The 17,532-nt window shown below is 37.1% G+C and overlaps 1 protein-coding gene across 2 annotated transcripts in view; it reads right to left on the bottom strand.

The window, feature by feature from the left end:
* The window catches only part of CTNNA3 (catenin alpha 3), a 2,038,107-nt gene that overhangs the window by 1,591,375 nt on the left and 429,200 nt on the right, over positions 1-17,532 (bottom strand). For both annotated transcript variants that reach the window (XM_074296610.1, XM_074296611.1), the window contains exon 6: positions 15,956-16,219. In XM_074296610.1, coding sequence (XP_074152711.1) covers positions 15,956-16,219 — 264 coding nt within the window. The remainder of the gene's footprint in view (positions 1-15,955; positions 16,220-17,532) is intronic.

Here is a 17,532-nt window from a genome sequence, read left to right as displayed (position 1 = left end):
TGGGAGAAAAACAATAATTTGATCGGTTAGGAATAGTAAGGAAAACCTAATGCATAACCTGTAAAATGTCCCAGCACCCATAAAATGATAAGAGACTTAAAGGAAAACACCCAAGCATGTTGGAGAGCCCCAGAAGAGGATTTATTAAAAGACATGGAAGTGGAGGGGAATTATTATGTGAATGGCTTAGCAAAATGCCCAGCACTTAGTATGTTGCCTGGCACATTGTAGAATTTCAATAAATATTTGAGTACCCACATAGACAAAATAACAGATCTATTGAAATGTCAAGAAATTTGAATTAGGATCTACTGTGAAGCAATTCCAGAGAGAAGCTATTTCCAACATAGACACAGGCAACTTTGAAATGACTCTTTTTGGCTGCCCCAAAATTCAGAGCTAAAATTATTTTAGACACTCTAGTCAATTGGACATGGTGATGTATTGGTCTGAAATTAACTCAAAAAATAATAAATTTGCCTACTCAGAACATCATAACCATTTCCACCCAGATGTCCCTTCCAGGCAGATGTCCTGTTTACAGAGGATGTGGAGATGAATGTATCAAACTCTGGAACACTGCAGACCTTCTCAATGATATCACAAGATCAAAAGCTGAAAGGGGCCCTCAGAGGCCATATCCTCCAAGGTCCTTGTTTTACAGATGAGGAAAATGAGTTTCAGAGCTAGTAAAGGATTTGCTAAAGGTCATACAATTAGCTATACAGCTGAGATTTGAAGCTATGTTCTCTGACTCCAAATCTCATATGCCCATCGAGTTAGCAAATACTTATTAAGCATTTATGATGGGTCAAGCACTCTGCTAAATGCTAGGGGTGGGAAAAGTTAAGTAATGCCATCCTTGTACTTGAGGAGATTTCATCCTATTGAGTGGAGAAAGGAAGAATTCAGCACATTCATTGTTAAAAATCAGATGCACATGAAGTAAACCAGTCAGTCAACAAAATTTTATTGTAATTAAATAAAAATAATAAATAATTATAAAATTAAATATATAAGGAAATATCAAATAACAGTGGAGGGAATTAGAGGAGGGGTGACAATAACAGCTGGAGAAATCAGGAAATAACTGATAGAAGTATAGGAGGTAGTGTGAGTCTGATGTAGTGTGAAAGACACTAGAGGTCCCAAGGAGATGGGCAGATGGATGGTCTTTACTAGGTCATGTGGGAGAAACAGAAAAAATTATGGTTTGATTGGCAAGTAAAGTATGAAAGCAGAAGAGAGCTTTAAATGCTAGGCTTTGGGAAGATTTTGTTATTTTATCCTAAAGGCAATAGTGAATAGCAAAATATCAAACTTTCTGGAAGGGGGAAGTGACATGGTCAGTGCTCTTTCAACTCATGACACATCCTCCCATCAATCACCAACTCAAGGTAGAATGATCAATAGCTACTCAAATCCATCCAGGAAAAAATAAATGGATACCAGAAAAGTAAGAGGCCTGCTCAAATACAGTGAGAGAGGGTAGATAGATGACCCGTGTGTCATTCTGGTATCCATAAAAAGATCCATTAAGAGAAGCAAGGGAAAACCTCCAGTACATTGGGTTGTTAGCCTATGGAGGATTTATGGCAAAACATGGGCATGAATCATTCATGATGAAAAGCCATAGATGAAGAGTAATCTGTGTTGGTGGAAGGAGTAACTGCACTGAGGGCACAGAAATGAGATAAAGACTACACATCCTACTAGTAAGAAAGTTACTGTTAGTATAAAGTGCAGTTAGAAAGAAAACATATCCAAACAAAACCTCATCAGCTTCCCAAAATAAACTTCTACTTCTTTCTCCCACCTGTATCTGTAGATAATATGGATCAATAGACTTAAAACTGGAATGGATCTTAGAAGCCATATAGTATGGCCTACTCATTTTACAGAAAAAGAAACTGAGGTTCAAATAACTTCAAGGATTATATCCAAGGCAACTAGTACTTAGCAGAAGAGCTGCAATTTTAGCTCAGTCTTCTCAATCCAACACCATCTCTTTTACTATTCAATGTTCCATTTCTAATATGGTTGCTTCAGAGTTCTGGCACTTATTAACCCATAACTGAATGACAGCATTTCTCAACTGATTTTCCTGAATCTAACATTTCCTCTCCAGCCCATCCAGGTAACTAACTAGTCTCAGATTCAACTTCCTACCACACAAATTTGCTCACATCACTTCCTTGGTCAAAAATTATCAGTGACTTCCTGGCTCCCATAGTTTATAGGCTAAGATGCAAAGTCCTTAGCCTTGATGTTCAATGGAATGCCTCCATGATTTCGATTCATTTCTGGCAGTGTAGTATCCTACAGCGAGTGTTAGATTCAAAGGACATTGGTTCATGTGCCTGCTCTGAAACTTACTTAGCAGAAAGTCACAATTTCCCTGGGACTCCTCTATAAATGGGTTGGTATTAAATGATCTCAAAGTCACCCTCCAGCTCTAAATACTCTCATATGATCTTCACTCATTAACCTTGTCTATCACTGCTTCCATATTTGCTTTATACTATGTTTTAACCAAACTAAAGACCCTGCTGCTCCTGGAGGTTTTCTGCCTCAATGCCTTTGCTTAGTTTCCCTAAGTTGAAAAGTTTACCTTTTATAGTCACTTGCTAAAACTCTAAAGTCAGGCAGCTAATTAGGCATAGTAGATTCAGAGGCAGGAAGACCTTTGTAAGAATACTTCCTTAGATGTTTACTAGTTGTGTGATCATGGGAAAATCCCTTTACCTTCCTAAATTCCAGCTTCTTCATCTGTTAAATACAGACTTTCAATTTGGTAGTCAGTGTAGTCAGTCAGAGATCTAGTGCTAACCTCATTATTGTATGCTTGTGAAATCTGGACCCTATACCGGCACCATGCCAGGAAACTGAGTTGCTTCCATTTGAAATGTCTTAGGAAGATTCTGAAGATTTCCTGGTGGGATAAGAGAGCAGACACTCATGTTCTTTCTCGAACTAAACTCTACTGCAGAGAACGCAACTCCTTTGGGCTGGCCATAATGCTCAAATGCCAAATATATGCCTGCCAAAAATTTTATTTTATGGAGAACTCACACAGGGCAAGTGCTCACAAGATAGCCAGGAAAAGTGATAGAAGGACACTCTCAAAGTCTCTCTTAAGAACTTTGTATGACATGGGAGACACTGGCACAGAAACACCCTCCCTCCCCCCAAGTATGGCATGCCCTCATTGGAGAAGAGCCTGTGCTCTAGGAACAAAGCAGAACTAAATTAGGCTCAAAATGTAAGATGCACAAAACTTAAGAAGCTACCTCAAACATTCTTATGGACTATTTGTGTCCAATCTGTGGCAGAGCATTCTGAGCTTGTATTAGCCTGATTAGCCACATCGTGACTTGACTCTAACATAGCAATGCCATTTTGGTCCTCATCAAGAACAAAGAACAACAACTAATCAACCAAATGCATATAAACACAATATAACTTATGGGGTTGTAAGAATCAATTCAGACAGTATTTATGAAGCACTAAGTAAAAATGAAAGCACTCAAGAAATAACTGTTGGCATTGTTAGTTACCCATACTACGTGGACTCTTTCAGATATCCTTTCCTTTAGAAAACTTTGTCTGAATCCCCTTGGGCAAGAAATCATCTCATTTCTTTCTGAACACTCTCAGTTAATTCCTCTATTGTCAAATTTCTTAAAATTTCCAATGCTTCTAAGAATTTGTGATCAAGAATCTTAATGTTCTTTTAGACATTGGAGATGCCCAAGCCAACCTCTCTGCTTGCCCATGCAACGCAGTGTGTCCATGTACTCCCACAATTTTCCATCAAGACTTGGCCTTGCCTTTCATTGTACTTTTTCTTCTCTTCTACCAGTTTATAGCCCAATACAATGCTGGTTTTGGAGTCTCTATGACTCCATATTTGAATCCTCCCCCTTATACTTCTTTTTGACATTGTACAGGGCCCTTTTCCTCTCTGAAACAAAACCTCATCTCTAACTCTAACTTTCCTCATTTCAATTTTAAGGAAATAATATTTTGAGGCCTTTCTCACTGTAGTATTGTAGTTCCAAATGACATAATATATGCAAAGGGCTTCAATTCACAAATATCATACATATAGATATCGATTATAATCATTATATTATTAGGTGCCTGGGAGGACAGTGGACAGGGACTGTTATCTTTCTGTTATCCCTATTATCATCTCCCTCGGAACATTACGTATGTCCCCTTCTACATAGCAGACACCCAACACATTATTTGGGATCAAAGAATTATGATTGTATGGAAAGCACCTGTAATGTAACATAGACCCAAACCATGAATTTGCTCTACAGAATCATTAATAAACGATCATCCAGTCTCTGCCTGAATGGCAGAGAAACCATTTCCTCCCTTGTCCATCTCTTATCACAGCCCATTCCATTTCTGAATAAAGGTTTTTTCTTTATATGGAGCTGAAATCTTCCCCCTTGTAATTTTCTAGTTCTACGATCTGGGCCCAAACAGAATACATCTTCCACATGAATTCTCATCGTATATTTGAAGACAATTATCATGTGTCCCCAGAGTCTCTTCTTCTCTGGGCTAAGCATTAACTGGATGAATACCAGATTAGATGTCCATAAAAGGCTTTTTTTGTCCAAAAAAAGAAGGATTTGAAGTTAAAAAGGCCCCTCCAGATTATCTAGCCCCAATACCTCATTTTAAACAAGAGAAAACTGATGCATAAAGAGACCACATCATGAGGAAGCCACAAGGATGAAAGGTGACCCCCAATATCATGAATCTTTACTTTTTTCGCGCTCTTTGCTGCCTTAAAGCGTCCTGTATTTCAGGAATCAACAGGGTCTGACTTACCGATTCAAAGGCAGCAGGACAGAGAATTAAAATAATAGACTTGAACTTGGGAAAATATGGATTTGAATCTAATCACAGACACTGAGCATGAACCTGAGTATGCACCTAAGCAACCCTGTTTCCAAAGTAGCAAAATAGAAAAATAATAGTCTCCATTTCACAGGATTATTGTGAGGTTTAAATAGAGGTAAAATATTTTGCAAATCTTAATACACTCTATCAGTTTTAGAAGTGATGATGATGATGATAACAATGATGAGGATGAGAATGATGGTGATGATGATGACAATGATGATGTCTATCCTATTAAATCTAAAGTTCTTAGTCTGGCTTTCAAGTACATCTATAATCTTAACACTCCCCCTACCCAGAAACTAACTTCCATGAATTCTATGCTCTAGGCCAAGCTGTATCATCACCATCCCCCACATTTGTCCAGTCTATCCATGTTTGATCCAGTCTTCAAGATCCACTCAAGTCATATTGATTTCATAATCCCCTGTTCTCCCCAAGCCACAACACTCACTTCCCTTCAAGAAAATACAAGTGTCTTGGATGAGGCTGATTTTCATCATTTTAGCCTTTCTGTTTTCAATATCTAATCCAAAGGATTTTTGTTTGGTTTTGTCCTGTTTTGTTTTAATTAGGCTTATGATTTCACTGAGTCAGAGAACTCCTTCCCTAATGGATAAGCAAGCTCCATTGAGTCCTTGTTATCTCGAGCATCAAATATAAAATAAAATAAATATAAAAATCAAACCTCTATACAAACTACCATCCCCATTTTTCCAATCTTTGTGTTCTTTACTCTATCCCCTTCCATCCAGTCCAGTGATATAAGCTACCTTTTTGTTCCTCAGATACAATAATCCATCTTTCAACAGTGGGTATTTTCCCACATGCAGGAAATATATTACCTCCTGGCTTCCTTCACTTCCCATCTAAAATCTCATCTTTTAGAAGAAACTATTCCCAGGCCCCTCTTAAAGTTCATGCCTTCCCTCTGTCTATTATCCCCAGTTGACTTCATGTACTCCTTGTTTGTGTACAGTCATCGGTCTGTTGTCTCCCCCATAAAATAGTGAGTTCTCTGAGGGCAGGGAGTACCATTTTTTTGAGGGCAGGGAGTACCTTTTTTGAATCTTTACCACTTAACACAGTGCCTAGTACAAAGTGGGTGCTTAATAAATACTTATTAAATGCTTATTGATTGACTGACAACTCCTACCAACCATTTCCAAACCATAATGCCCTCACTCTGATCACCCTCCTCATGTGCTCTCTTGAACCTTAAATTTTGTCCCTGAAATGTCTCTTCCCTCCATTCCGATTTGCTTTATCTTTCCCAGAACAAGGCCTCCAAGCTATTCCCCTACTTCTCCCCTTATGGTGTCATCTTCTCCCTATTACAATGTAAGTTCTTCAAGGGTTTATGAACTCCCTTAACACAGTACTCGGTGCATAATAAGTGCTTAATTTGTGCTCTATCTACCTATCTTCCAGTGAGGAAATTCTCTCTCCAGTACAGAGGGGGATTTGCTTCACAGCTAAGAGTCACAGTTTTCTGGGGCGCTACAAACTTTTAAGCATGCACTTACATAGATTGTCCCAAAATTCCTAGTGCACCTTGAAGTTTTAAAAGCTTTAAGGAGCACTAAGATGTTTGGAATACTCCAAATATTTCTGTTACCTCTCCTGAAAGAATGTAAGCTCCCTGGGAGCCGGGATGGTTTCAATTTTTGTTTATCTCTCCAATATCTAATAAAGTTGCTGGTACATTATAGGAACATAATAAAGGTTGATTGGTAATGATTTATTAGGAAACCAGAGACAAATTAAATCCAATGTCATGCCACTAATATTAATAGAGATGTGCAGCAGAAAGAATACTGACTCCAGACTCTTTGATAATTATAACCTTGAAATCTTATACAGATTCTTTCAACTCCCTTGTCCTCCTATTTCCTCATCATTAAGTAAGACTATTGGATCCTTTCCAGTTATATGTTTTATATATGTTTTATATATATATATATATATATATATATATATATATATATATATATATATATATATGTATGTATATATATATATATATATCAAAGACACACATAATATATATATTATGTGTGTGTATATATATACATATATATATACATATGTATATATACATACATATACGCGCACATACACACACATATATACATGTATAAGAAGAGATAGAGTTGAGGGGTTGTTGAAGTAAGGGTGAGAATTAGGAAGACTCATTTTCATGAGTTCAAATGTGGTCTCAGACACTATATGTATCACATCACTTTACTTGTTTGCCTCAGTTTCTTCATCTGTAAAATGAGATGGAGGAGAAAATGGCAAATCATTCCAATGTCTCCACCAATAAAACACCAATAAAAGCACTGTAGTCAAAGTGGATTTGATAGTAGATTGCCATTTATGAGCTATGTGACTTTTACCTCAGTTTACTAATCTGTAAAGTGGGGGGAGGTTTCCAGTACAAAAATCTATCATCTGAGAGGAAGGATGCAGTAGATGGAATAAATGTTTATTAAATGTTAATTACAGACACAGCGCTAAGCATTTAATTATATTGTATTGCCTCATTTAATCACACCAAAGCTCTCTTTGGTATCAAAGCTGACACTTCTGAAGGTATGACTTCAGGCTAGTGTCTCAAACTGAATCTTAGTTTCTTCTTCTGAAAAAATAAAGGGGTTAGAACAGAAACAGATAGTCTCTGAATGTCTTCTTAACTCTAAATCTTTGCTACTTGAATCCAATGCCTCACGTGGGTGAGGAAATGATTTTTGCCTCCCAAAGGCTATGTATACAAAGTGTCTCAGGTTCAATCAACCTGGAAAGGTTTCAAGAAAGGGCCATGATAGACTGTGTCTGAGAGCTATTGACAAATCCACTTTGGTCCATGGGGACTCATCACTAAAAGGTTGCCCACAGAGTTATGAATTGTCTAAGCTTTCACACATCATGAAGATAATCTACCAAAAGCCCTGAGGAGTGGTAATCTGTGTCAGACAATGATTGCCCATACTAATGAAACAGTGCATCTCTTTCAAATGTTGAACTTTAATCAGAGTTCATAGAAGAATAATTCCACCCGTATCAATGTGGGTGGACATATGAGCCAGGCACAATAATCAGACAAAAGAATCCTGCTTTCCTTCCACCGCCAAAGTTCTCCAATAGCAGGTTACAGTGTAGAGGTAACCCCGGGGTCTTAAAGCCATAGCAAGGGGGGTGGAAGTTGGAAAGCCTCAAGAGTACAGACTTGGCAATGGACTGAATATCCTAGCCTAGCTAACTAAGACTCACCACCCAGAATTCAGTTAAGAGATGTTGCAAGTCTCTTTGTTTTTAACCAAGGTATGATATAGCAAGTAGGAAGGGGGGTAAACTTCAGAAAGTCAGAAAGCCCTGGGTGCAAACCTTATATGCTACCTGTATGACCCTGGGAAGGTCACAATTTTTCAGGGTGTCCAGCAACTCTCTGAGTTAAGGATTTTCAATCAGTTATTTTGAATTTCATTTTTAAAAATATAGTAATGATAACAACAATAATAACAATTAGCATTTATATAGCTTTAAGGTTTTCAAAGAATTGTACATACGTTAACTCATTTGGTCCTCACAGTAACCCTGTTAGGTAAGTGTCATCAATTCCAGATTTGGAGAAAGGGTACATAGCTTCCCCAGAATCCCATGGTTGCTAAATGTTTGAGGTAAGACTGAGGTAAGAGGAGTCTCTCTCACTCCAAATTCCACTCTCTACTCATGTTACCTGGCTCTTTCTATGATGTCTAGTTATTTAGTCACACCCAATTTTACATCACCCTATGGATGTTTGTTCATGAAGTTTTTTTTGGCAAAGATATTGGACTAGTTTGCCCTTTCCTTTTCCAGCATGTTCCATTTAACAGATGGGGAACTGAGGCAAAGAGGTGTTAAGTGACTGACTTGCCCAGGTTCACTCAACTAGTATATGTCAGAATGGATTTGAATTCAGATCTTCCTGGCTCTTGGCCTGGTGCTCCAACCACTGCACCATCTTTATATTTTTGATAATTTTATTTCAATATAAGTAGTTATCTTTGTTATACTATGGACTGTTCTAAAAAGAGGTTAATGGCTTCCACAGATTTACTACCAAAGAAAATCATGATGGAAAATGTTAAGAAGCCCTGATCTAGGTCCCTAAATGATAGAGCAGGCCCAATCTGCCAGGGTGATGGAAGCTCTCACAAGAAGTTCTCTACACCAGTAAAAAGCATGCATATGAGCATCCTCCTCTTCAGTACTTGAAGTGGATAAAACAGAGGAAATTATTTTTGATGGATTTAAGGGAAGACTGGACACAAATCACACCGGACCGCAGACTGCAATGAAAAGAGTGTCAAATTTCTTAATGGAGCCTTTTTGGATTCTCCTGCCTCCTGTGTCCCCATCATCACCACCACCTACTGTGTACTTCTTGTCTATACATCATATATATATATATATACATACACATATATATATACATTTGTAAATATATATATATATATGTATTTACAAATGTATATATATATATATATTTACATATGTACAAAAGTCCAGATAGAATCTAAATTCCCTGTGGATAAGTCCTGGCTCCTTTGTATTTTTGGTTCCCAGACTACTATCTGAAATATAGTAGGTGCTTAGTAAAAGCTTGTTTGTTGACTGGTTGATTTAAAAGGCAGCAGTTTGAATTGAAACTTTCTACTTCCTATCTCTGAGAACTGGACTAAATCATGTCATTTTTCTGATCTTGAAGGTTCCTGCCAGTCCTAAAACTAAGTCTCTGATCCTAGAAAAATAATGGAGGGATCACGATCTAAATCAGTAGAGAGAGGACCCAGATATTTCAAAAATTTGCTTCAGACTGTCAGTTTTGATCTAATTGCAAAGCCAATAGAGGAACTCTCTATCTCCTGTTAGCATCAGTCCATTTGGCTAATGATATCTTCCAAATCACCATGTACTTCCTTACCCAGAACTCTCAGAGAAGATATCCACAATCCACTGTGGGTAAGGATGAGGGATGCAGCAAATCTGTGGCTCCCAGCAGTTGAATAAGTGATCCGGAACATTCCCACACTATAAACATTTCATGAGACTTGCTCCCAACTGAGTGTTTAACTATGTCCATTTACTCTTTTGTGTTATATTTGCAGGAGCAGCATGAACAAAACATTACTTTAGATCTTCAAACAATAATTTCTCCTGTAAATAAAAATAAGTTCTACCATTTAATTTTCAAAATCATTTTAGAAAGAAAAAAAAAGGTCAAATGTTCAACCAATTTTGTTTTATCTCATTCTGACAGCCATGGGAACCATTAGTGTTATGCAGAAATAAGAAGAATCAAACTTAGTTGCCAAAATACATCTTGTACTAGCTTGTTCTTCTCTGCCTCAACTAGGAATTATTCCCATGAGCTGGTTGATAATACATATGGATGGCTGCAAAGTTCTGTAAATCTGTGGATGCTACACATGGAAATCATTTTTCCTGAGATGTGTAATGCTATACACAAGGAAAATACCTTTGCCAATCATACTGAGCATCCGTGAGTGCCGGGACTGGACCCTGATGTCAAAGTGACTTAGAAAAGTTAGCAGAAATCAAGTTACAAGAAGACAAAAAGGGATATCCATATCGGGAGTGGATTCCTTTTTGCCTAAAGTCAGAGAAGTCTCTACTTTGGGCTTGCACCCTTTGTATAATGACATGAAATGACATTCTGTAATTATCAATGGACAATAACAAGATGTCATTACATTCATCTTCAGCCTTTAGTTGTCCCTCACACCATTAAAAAGCTCAATCATTTCTTCTTAGATGACCCAAAGTACATTTGGGTCAGTTTACATAGAGAACAATGATAGTTAACGTCCACTATGAATTAAACAGCCACGTAACCTGGTCCTGAATTGTCTCCAAAGCACCTCCCACAAATTTGGCAGGAAGAATATGGAAAGCTTGAGAGGTCTTGATATTCCATTCCCACTAACTCCATCCAACTACTGTGACTTGTCTTTAAACCCTTCAACAAACTCAAGCTTTGGGAAAAGGTGAGGGATTTCCAATACTTCAGCAAGCTAAAGGGGCACCTCTATGTGGACTAGTTGGCTTTCCATACAGAAGTGATTTGAAATAATGAAAAGTTCCAGAAAATCACAAAGTATTGCTCAACCCTCTTGGGTGAAGATGAAATTACCCATCTTCCACTGCTGATCCAGCAGCAAAGCATCCGTTTAAAATGCCTCAGTGACAAAACTAAAGGCAAACACACTGCTAGTCAGCATGCAGACTTGTCGGAAGGACAAAGATCTCTATTCCAAAGGTCAAGGGCCTTTTCTGTTGGCCAGACAACACCAAGATGATCAAAGGAATCCCAAGGCTACCTGAACAGGGGGAAATCCTATGAATTTTAATGAGAACCTTGACATCCACATCTCAGTTGTAATCTGAGAGATTTTTTGTATCAATATTCAGAGTTTCTGCTGAGCTCAAATCTTATAAGCAGAGTCTCAGAATCACCAGAGTGGGGAGAAACTTTCACAGCACCTGCTGCAAGGACATCATGAGCAAAATTCAAAACTGTGCTTGAAAATCTTATGGATATCCTAAACACGATATGCCCATAAGTGCATAACAAACAATATGATGACTACCAACTTGGCCTCTGTGACTGGGGCAACCATTGAAAGCATCTATTAAATCAGACCTGGCCATCAAAGACAGCAGCTTTCCTCTATTTCCCTGGTATTCTTCAACCTCTTCACTAAACTTGATTCCTACGATAATATCTTTAGTGCTCACTTGATATTTTGTGGGATTTAACTGTGAGAAGTACCAACAAACACATGTATCTCACAGCCACTTCCAACTGTATTATTTATTTTAAGGATTTTGCCAGCTGTGACATTCTTATGTTCAAGGTCTTTTGTTCATTAATATAAAAATCCTTTCTGGTTTGGACATCTGTTTTACAATTCTCCCTAGCAACTATATAAAAATAACCATAAAACACTTTTCACACTAAGTCAGATGTAAATAATCGGAAAATTGTTAAAATGTTAATTGCTCATGGGTAGGCCAGGCCAATATAATAAAAATTATTAATTAATTGATTTATTCAATGTCATACCAATCAAACAATTAAAAATATTTTATGAAGCTAAAAAATAATAAAAGGACAAAAGTTCAAAAGTATGAAGGGATTCAATGGGGAGAATGCTAAAAAGATGATCTAGCCATACAAAATCTCAAATTGTAATAATCAAAATAATCTGATAATGGCTAAGAAATAGAGTAGTAGATCAGTGGAAAAGATTAGGTACAAATTATATTATAGTAAGTGATTATTGTAACTTAATCTATTATAAACCCAAAGATTCAAACTTTTAGAGAAAAAAACTGATAAAAAAAACTGCTGGGAAAACTGGAAAACAGTATGACAGAAATTAGGTATAGATGAAATTCTCACACCACATGTTAAGATAATGTCAAAATGAGTATATGACTTACACATAAAGACATACACCAGCTATGTGACTTCAGGCAGGCTACTTAACCTCATTTGCCTCAGTTTCCTTGTCTGTAAAATGAATTGGAAAAGGAATTGGCTAACTAACTCAAGTATCTTTGCCAAGAAAATCTCATGATTGAAAAAATGACAGAACAACAACTTTTTGACTCCAAATCTGGAGCTCTATCCTCACTGACAAATAGTTGCTATCATGTTTAAAGGTCCCTTCCACCTCTAAATCTGACATTCTAGGTCCTTTGTTCTTTGTTCTAAAATCATGTTCTAATATGTAAAATTCCATATTCTAAGATTTCTAGAGCTCCAAAGTTTTGTATTTTGTGTTCTAAAGTCCCTACTAATTCCCTTTTTTTGTTTTAAGCTTCCAGATCTAATATTGCATGTTCTAAAATTCCTCCCAGATATGAATGTGCACATATGTATGGAGCAGCATGCCCTCTTCCAGGCAAATCACCATCAAGATCTTCTTAAAATTAGTAATTATTCCACGCAGAATAAATAGTTCTATCCCCATCCCATCAGCACCACAATATCAAAATCATATTGGAAAACATGTATCTGCAGTTTGGAATACATTTTAAACTCTTAAATCTATTATTTTTGTTTATTTCCCTTTGGGGTGAGTGTTTTGTGTTATGTCAAAATTTTTATATGTTTAAAAGAAAAAAGTAAGAAAAAAGTATGAACTTTTTTCAAGACATTGGAAAAGAAAAGAATTTGACTAGATGATCTTAAATGTCCCTTTCAGATCTAAAGTGATGATTTAATGACTCTCTCTTCTGACATAACTACTGCTTAGCCTGTAATGACATATGACCAAAGGGAGAAGACCAGGGTCAGAAAGAGAGGAGAACTGAATAATCACACATGCAAATAAATTGACTTGCTGGGATCTTTCTTCTACCCACCAAGAGTAGCTAGTGCCAAATCTGTGGTGATAAAGGTCTAAAAAATAGGTGGCTCTTCTTAAGGACTTCTTTGCTCAAATATCTCACTCATTTTCACTATAGCAGATGATATTTCATCCTGCTCTTCATCTTTCCTCAGTACAGCTCTTTTTTTCTAGAAACTACTCTTTTTCCCTGATTTCTTTTAAGCATGAGAATATTCAATAATTCTTCTCATGGGAAATTCATCTATTTTTAAATTTAGTGATCCCCAGCTGATTTGTACAGACTAGGTGTCTCAAAGGAAAAAAAATCTTCAATAAATAAGTGGACTGAAGAGATGAAATGGTAAGAAGAAAGCAATGAATTCTGTGTTTTTTGAAAGTGGCCTTCAAATCCTGTCTTTGCCACTTACTATCTATTGTGACCTTGGACAAGTCACTTTAGGCAAATATTTGAAGATGATACTTAAGTCATCTATAAAATTAGAATATTAGACTAAATGCTCTTTAAGATCCTGTCCAGTGTTAAATCCTACGATCCTTTGAACCAATCACCAAACATTTATTGAAGCTATATAATGTGCCCCACACGTATTTATTGAGCAAAACATTAAAATTGAGTATTTATTGAGAGATAGAAACAAGAATTACAAAAATTACATAGGAAAATATGTCTCTTCACAATTCCTGGTTCTATTCCCTGGAGGTAAGAACAACAAAACTAACCTCTGTCACCATAACAACGTTTTTGCTATTTAAAGACCATTATCTTATCCCTCCCCAAAAGGTGGTCAGGATTGCTGAGTTCCACTAGTCCAATTTCTTCTCTTTTGTTTAATATCTTGAAAAAGTGAATAATTCTGCTTTCTTGTTTTTCTTTAAAACAAATTGGAATATGAAATAACACAAAGAATTGAACCAAAAGAAAAAGAAGTAAAATGATAAATTTAAAAGCTTAAAATGTCCCAACTTCCAAGTCTCTGAAGTTAATCAGTCACAGTTCTTTCAACATATCCTTATTGAGGATGATCTCTAGGCACTAGAGTACAACGGAGGGAGTAGAGGACTTGGAATCAGAGGACCTGATTTGGGATCCTGATTTCCCTTTTTTCGACATATGTAACTTTGGGCAAATCATTGACCTTTCTAGACTTTAGAAGATAAGGGAATTGGGCTACATGATCTCTAAATACTCTTTAAGTTCTAAATCTAGTCTTTTATGGTTCCATAAAAGCTTGGCTGTCCCAAGTTTATGAATGCCCTTCCTAAAATATGGCACCCATGACTGAACATACTACACAAAATGTGGCTAGATCAAGGCAGGTAACGATTAGACTACTGAATGACTAAATCTGAAAGTAAGCAAGGAAAATAATCTAAAATAAGACAAGACCTAGGGAATTGCCTCTGGCATAAAAATTTACATTTTCATTAAGAGTCTTCCAAAATTTCATAAAGAAATGAATAATTAAGAAACAAATAATAAGAGTGTTGGATTAGAAACCAAATCACCCACTTCACTTTCAGTGAGTCAAGGAATGGAATATTTCAAGGTTATTCCTACATTGGTTTCTAATTCCATCGAGCATCTACTAAATATATAATTAGAACAGTAGGGTTTGGAACAAACCGTTTGTTAATTGCAGTGTCTACACAAACACTTGTTTGATACTCCAAATGGATCCATTGTATCATTGACATAGGTACACCCTCCAAGGCTATGGATTACCACCCATCTATGCCTTCTCATTTCTTGGATTTCTTGTCCAGGTCCTCCCATAAACCTTTCATAGAGAATCTATGTAAACATCATGCATTCATAATCAACTGTGAATTTATTTCTTTTCATGTTACCAATGTTAAGTATTTTTTAATAAAAGTCTTTTCAAATGAGAAACTGGCACCAATCATTTTCATTTTACCTCATTTGTCCCTAGTTTTGTTGCCAGTATTCACATTGTTATTTGGCCATTCACTTTGGTTGTGGACCTTTGAGAGGTCAATTGATTTTCTCTATTGAATCATCTTACCTAGTCAACATTTATCAGTATCTTCAGAGGGAAGGCCAAGAAATCAGGATCCTTGGGGATAAAGGACTTTTCCTATTGATGATCAGCAAGTGATTATTTGGGTCTGATGTGCCTAAAAATGTACTGACTACAAATTTAACAAACAAACAAAAATACTTTTGCTCCTTTACCAGGTAAAATAACATGTACATATGTAAATGGATATAAAATAAATGTAAATATAAATATATGAAAAGATAACTTCAGATAGAAATGGGACTTGGTAGTGATAAAATCAGAAAAGACCTCATATAGGAGACGACATTTAGTTTTTTTTTTTTTTTTTTTAAATTACAGATTCTAAGAGGAGGAGGTGAGGAGACATGGGATTCAGCTTATGCAAATTCATCAAAACTAGACATAGAATGTCAAGTGAGAGGTACAGCAAGGACATCACTTTGGCTGGGCCACAGAGTGAGGAAAAGAAACTAGAAAGCAAAAAAGATGCAAGATTGGGAAAGACTTTAAAAGTATGTTCATTTTCAAATACATCTCAGGATCTTTTCAGGTAAATCTTTTCAGGCAGTTTCCTTACTATCTTACCTCAAGTTCATCCAAGGCACTTCCCAGTGTGGCCGACTGAGGCTCAAGCTCAGCCTTTGGGCTCTGGATCCCTTGTGATGCATTAGAAATCACATCGAGGGCATTCTGGATCTCATCACAGACCGTGTCCTTGCTGGCTTGGAGAGAGGCCACATCATCATGCTCCAGGCACGCAGAACAAATTGAATGCAGAAGAGGAGAGTTTTCCTTGAGAGAAGCCCGGGCCCCTGCAATCTCATCTCGCTGGGCTGGAGATTTTAAGTCCTATGAGATGGGAGGAAAAAGCACATTTTCTCAGCAGGAACATGATTGACCACATTTGCAGAAAAAGACAAATGATGCTTTTCTTTCAGAATGGACTCATCTCCATTAAAGGCAGTGACCAATTAAATTTTAGTGATGAGAATGATATAGACCTGTGCCTGCTTCCCTTATATCTCCTGATATAGCAAAAGGGTCTGTGAGAGTCAAGATTTGTGGGATAGTGTTCAAAAATGAGCTGGTCCAGCCTATGTCAGTTCATTTTTACTCTTCCTTGTAAATAGCCTGGATGTTGTGTAAGTGTCTTTATTAGATGCCAGAGAAAAGGGGGGTAGGGTATGATAAGACCTGTGACTTACTGGCAAAGGCCCTTCTTCTGCTGAAACACATTACCACTCATTCTGAAACTTAAGAGTGTCTCGAACCCTCAGAGGTGGAAAGATCTATTCAATCCAACAGCTAGAATGTGTCACAAGTCAAACGTGGTCCTAGTGCTCCCTAACTCTAAGGTCAGCTTTGGTATATCATAGATACAGCATTGATTTCAGATTCTGAAAAATCTAGATTAGAATCCTACCTCAGACACCTCCTACCTAGCCATGTGACCTTCCACCTCTCTGGGACTCAGTTTCCCCATTTGAAAAATGAGAGGGATTAAACCTAATGTTGCTTTCAGCTCAAAGTTTGTGCTCTCTATCTATTAGGTCAATATTTCTTCTATAGGTGTGCTATAGAAGAATGATTATCAAATTCCATTTACCCACTATCCCTTTTAACTTTAGAAAATTGAGCTATAAAGACAATGGAAAGGTATTCCATTCCCCCTTTTGTGTTACTTCCAGAAATCCTGATCTTTAATCTTTGAATGACTGATGATGAAGGGAGACCGACACTGTGGAATGGTCCAGAGGCATTTAAACTACCCAGCATGGTGGACTCCAGTGAGAGCCGGATTCTAGTTATCTCTTCTAATACAGAAATGGCCCAGTAATTTGGGGCTAACACATGTTATACAGTACTATATTTTTAGTGTCCCTCTTCCCTCCCCTCTCCACACTGAAAATAAATCTCTTCTCTTCAGTTCAAGTAGGGATTAGGGAGAAAATTAGCTCCTCTGAAGGGGGCAGAAGACATTTAGAAGGAGCTGTCAACTTGCCTGCTTACTCAACAATTCCCAAAGGAGAGAATCCTAATCTTTTGTGCTCTTGTTTTACCATGACTTCACCCGCCCCCATTTCACTAATCTTCTCCAAAAATCCCTGGATGAGGAGTCAGGAGACCTAGTTTCTGGACCTGATTTTGTCTTTATAAGAGAT

The sequence above is a fragment of the Sminthopsis crassicaudata genome, chromosome 2 (genome assembly GCF_048593235.1).
Source record: "Sminthopsis crassicaudata isolate SCR6 chromosome 2, ASM4859323v1, whole genome shotgun sequence".
NCBI classification, from domain to species: domain Eukaryota; kingdom Metazoa; phylum Chordata; class Mammalia; order Dasyuromorphia; family Dasyuridae; genus Sminthopsis; species Sminthopsis crassicaudata.
The sequence above is the reverse complement of the archived record's forward strand: the minus strand, read 5'-3'. Positions and strand labels throughout refer to the sequence as shown.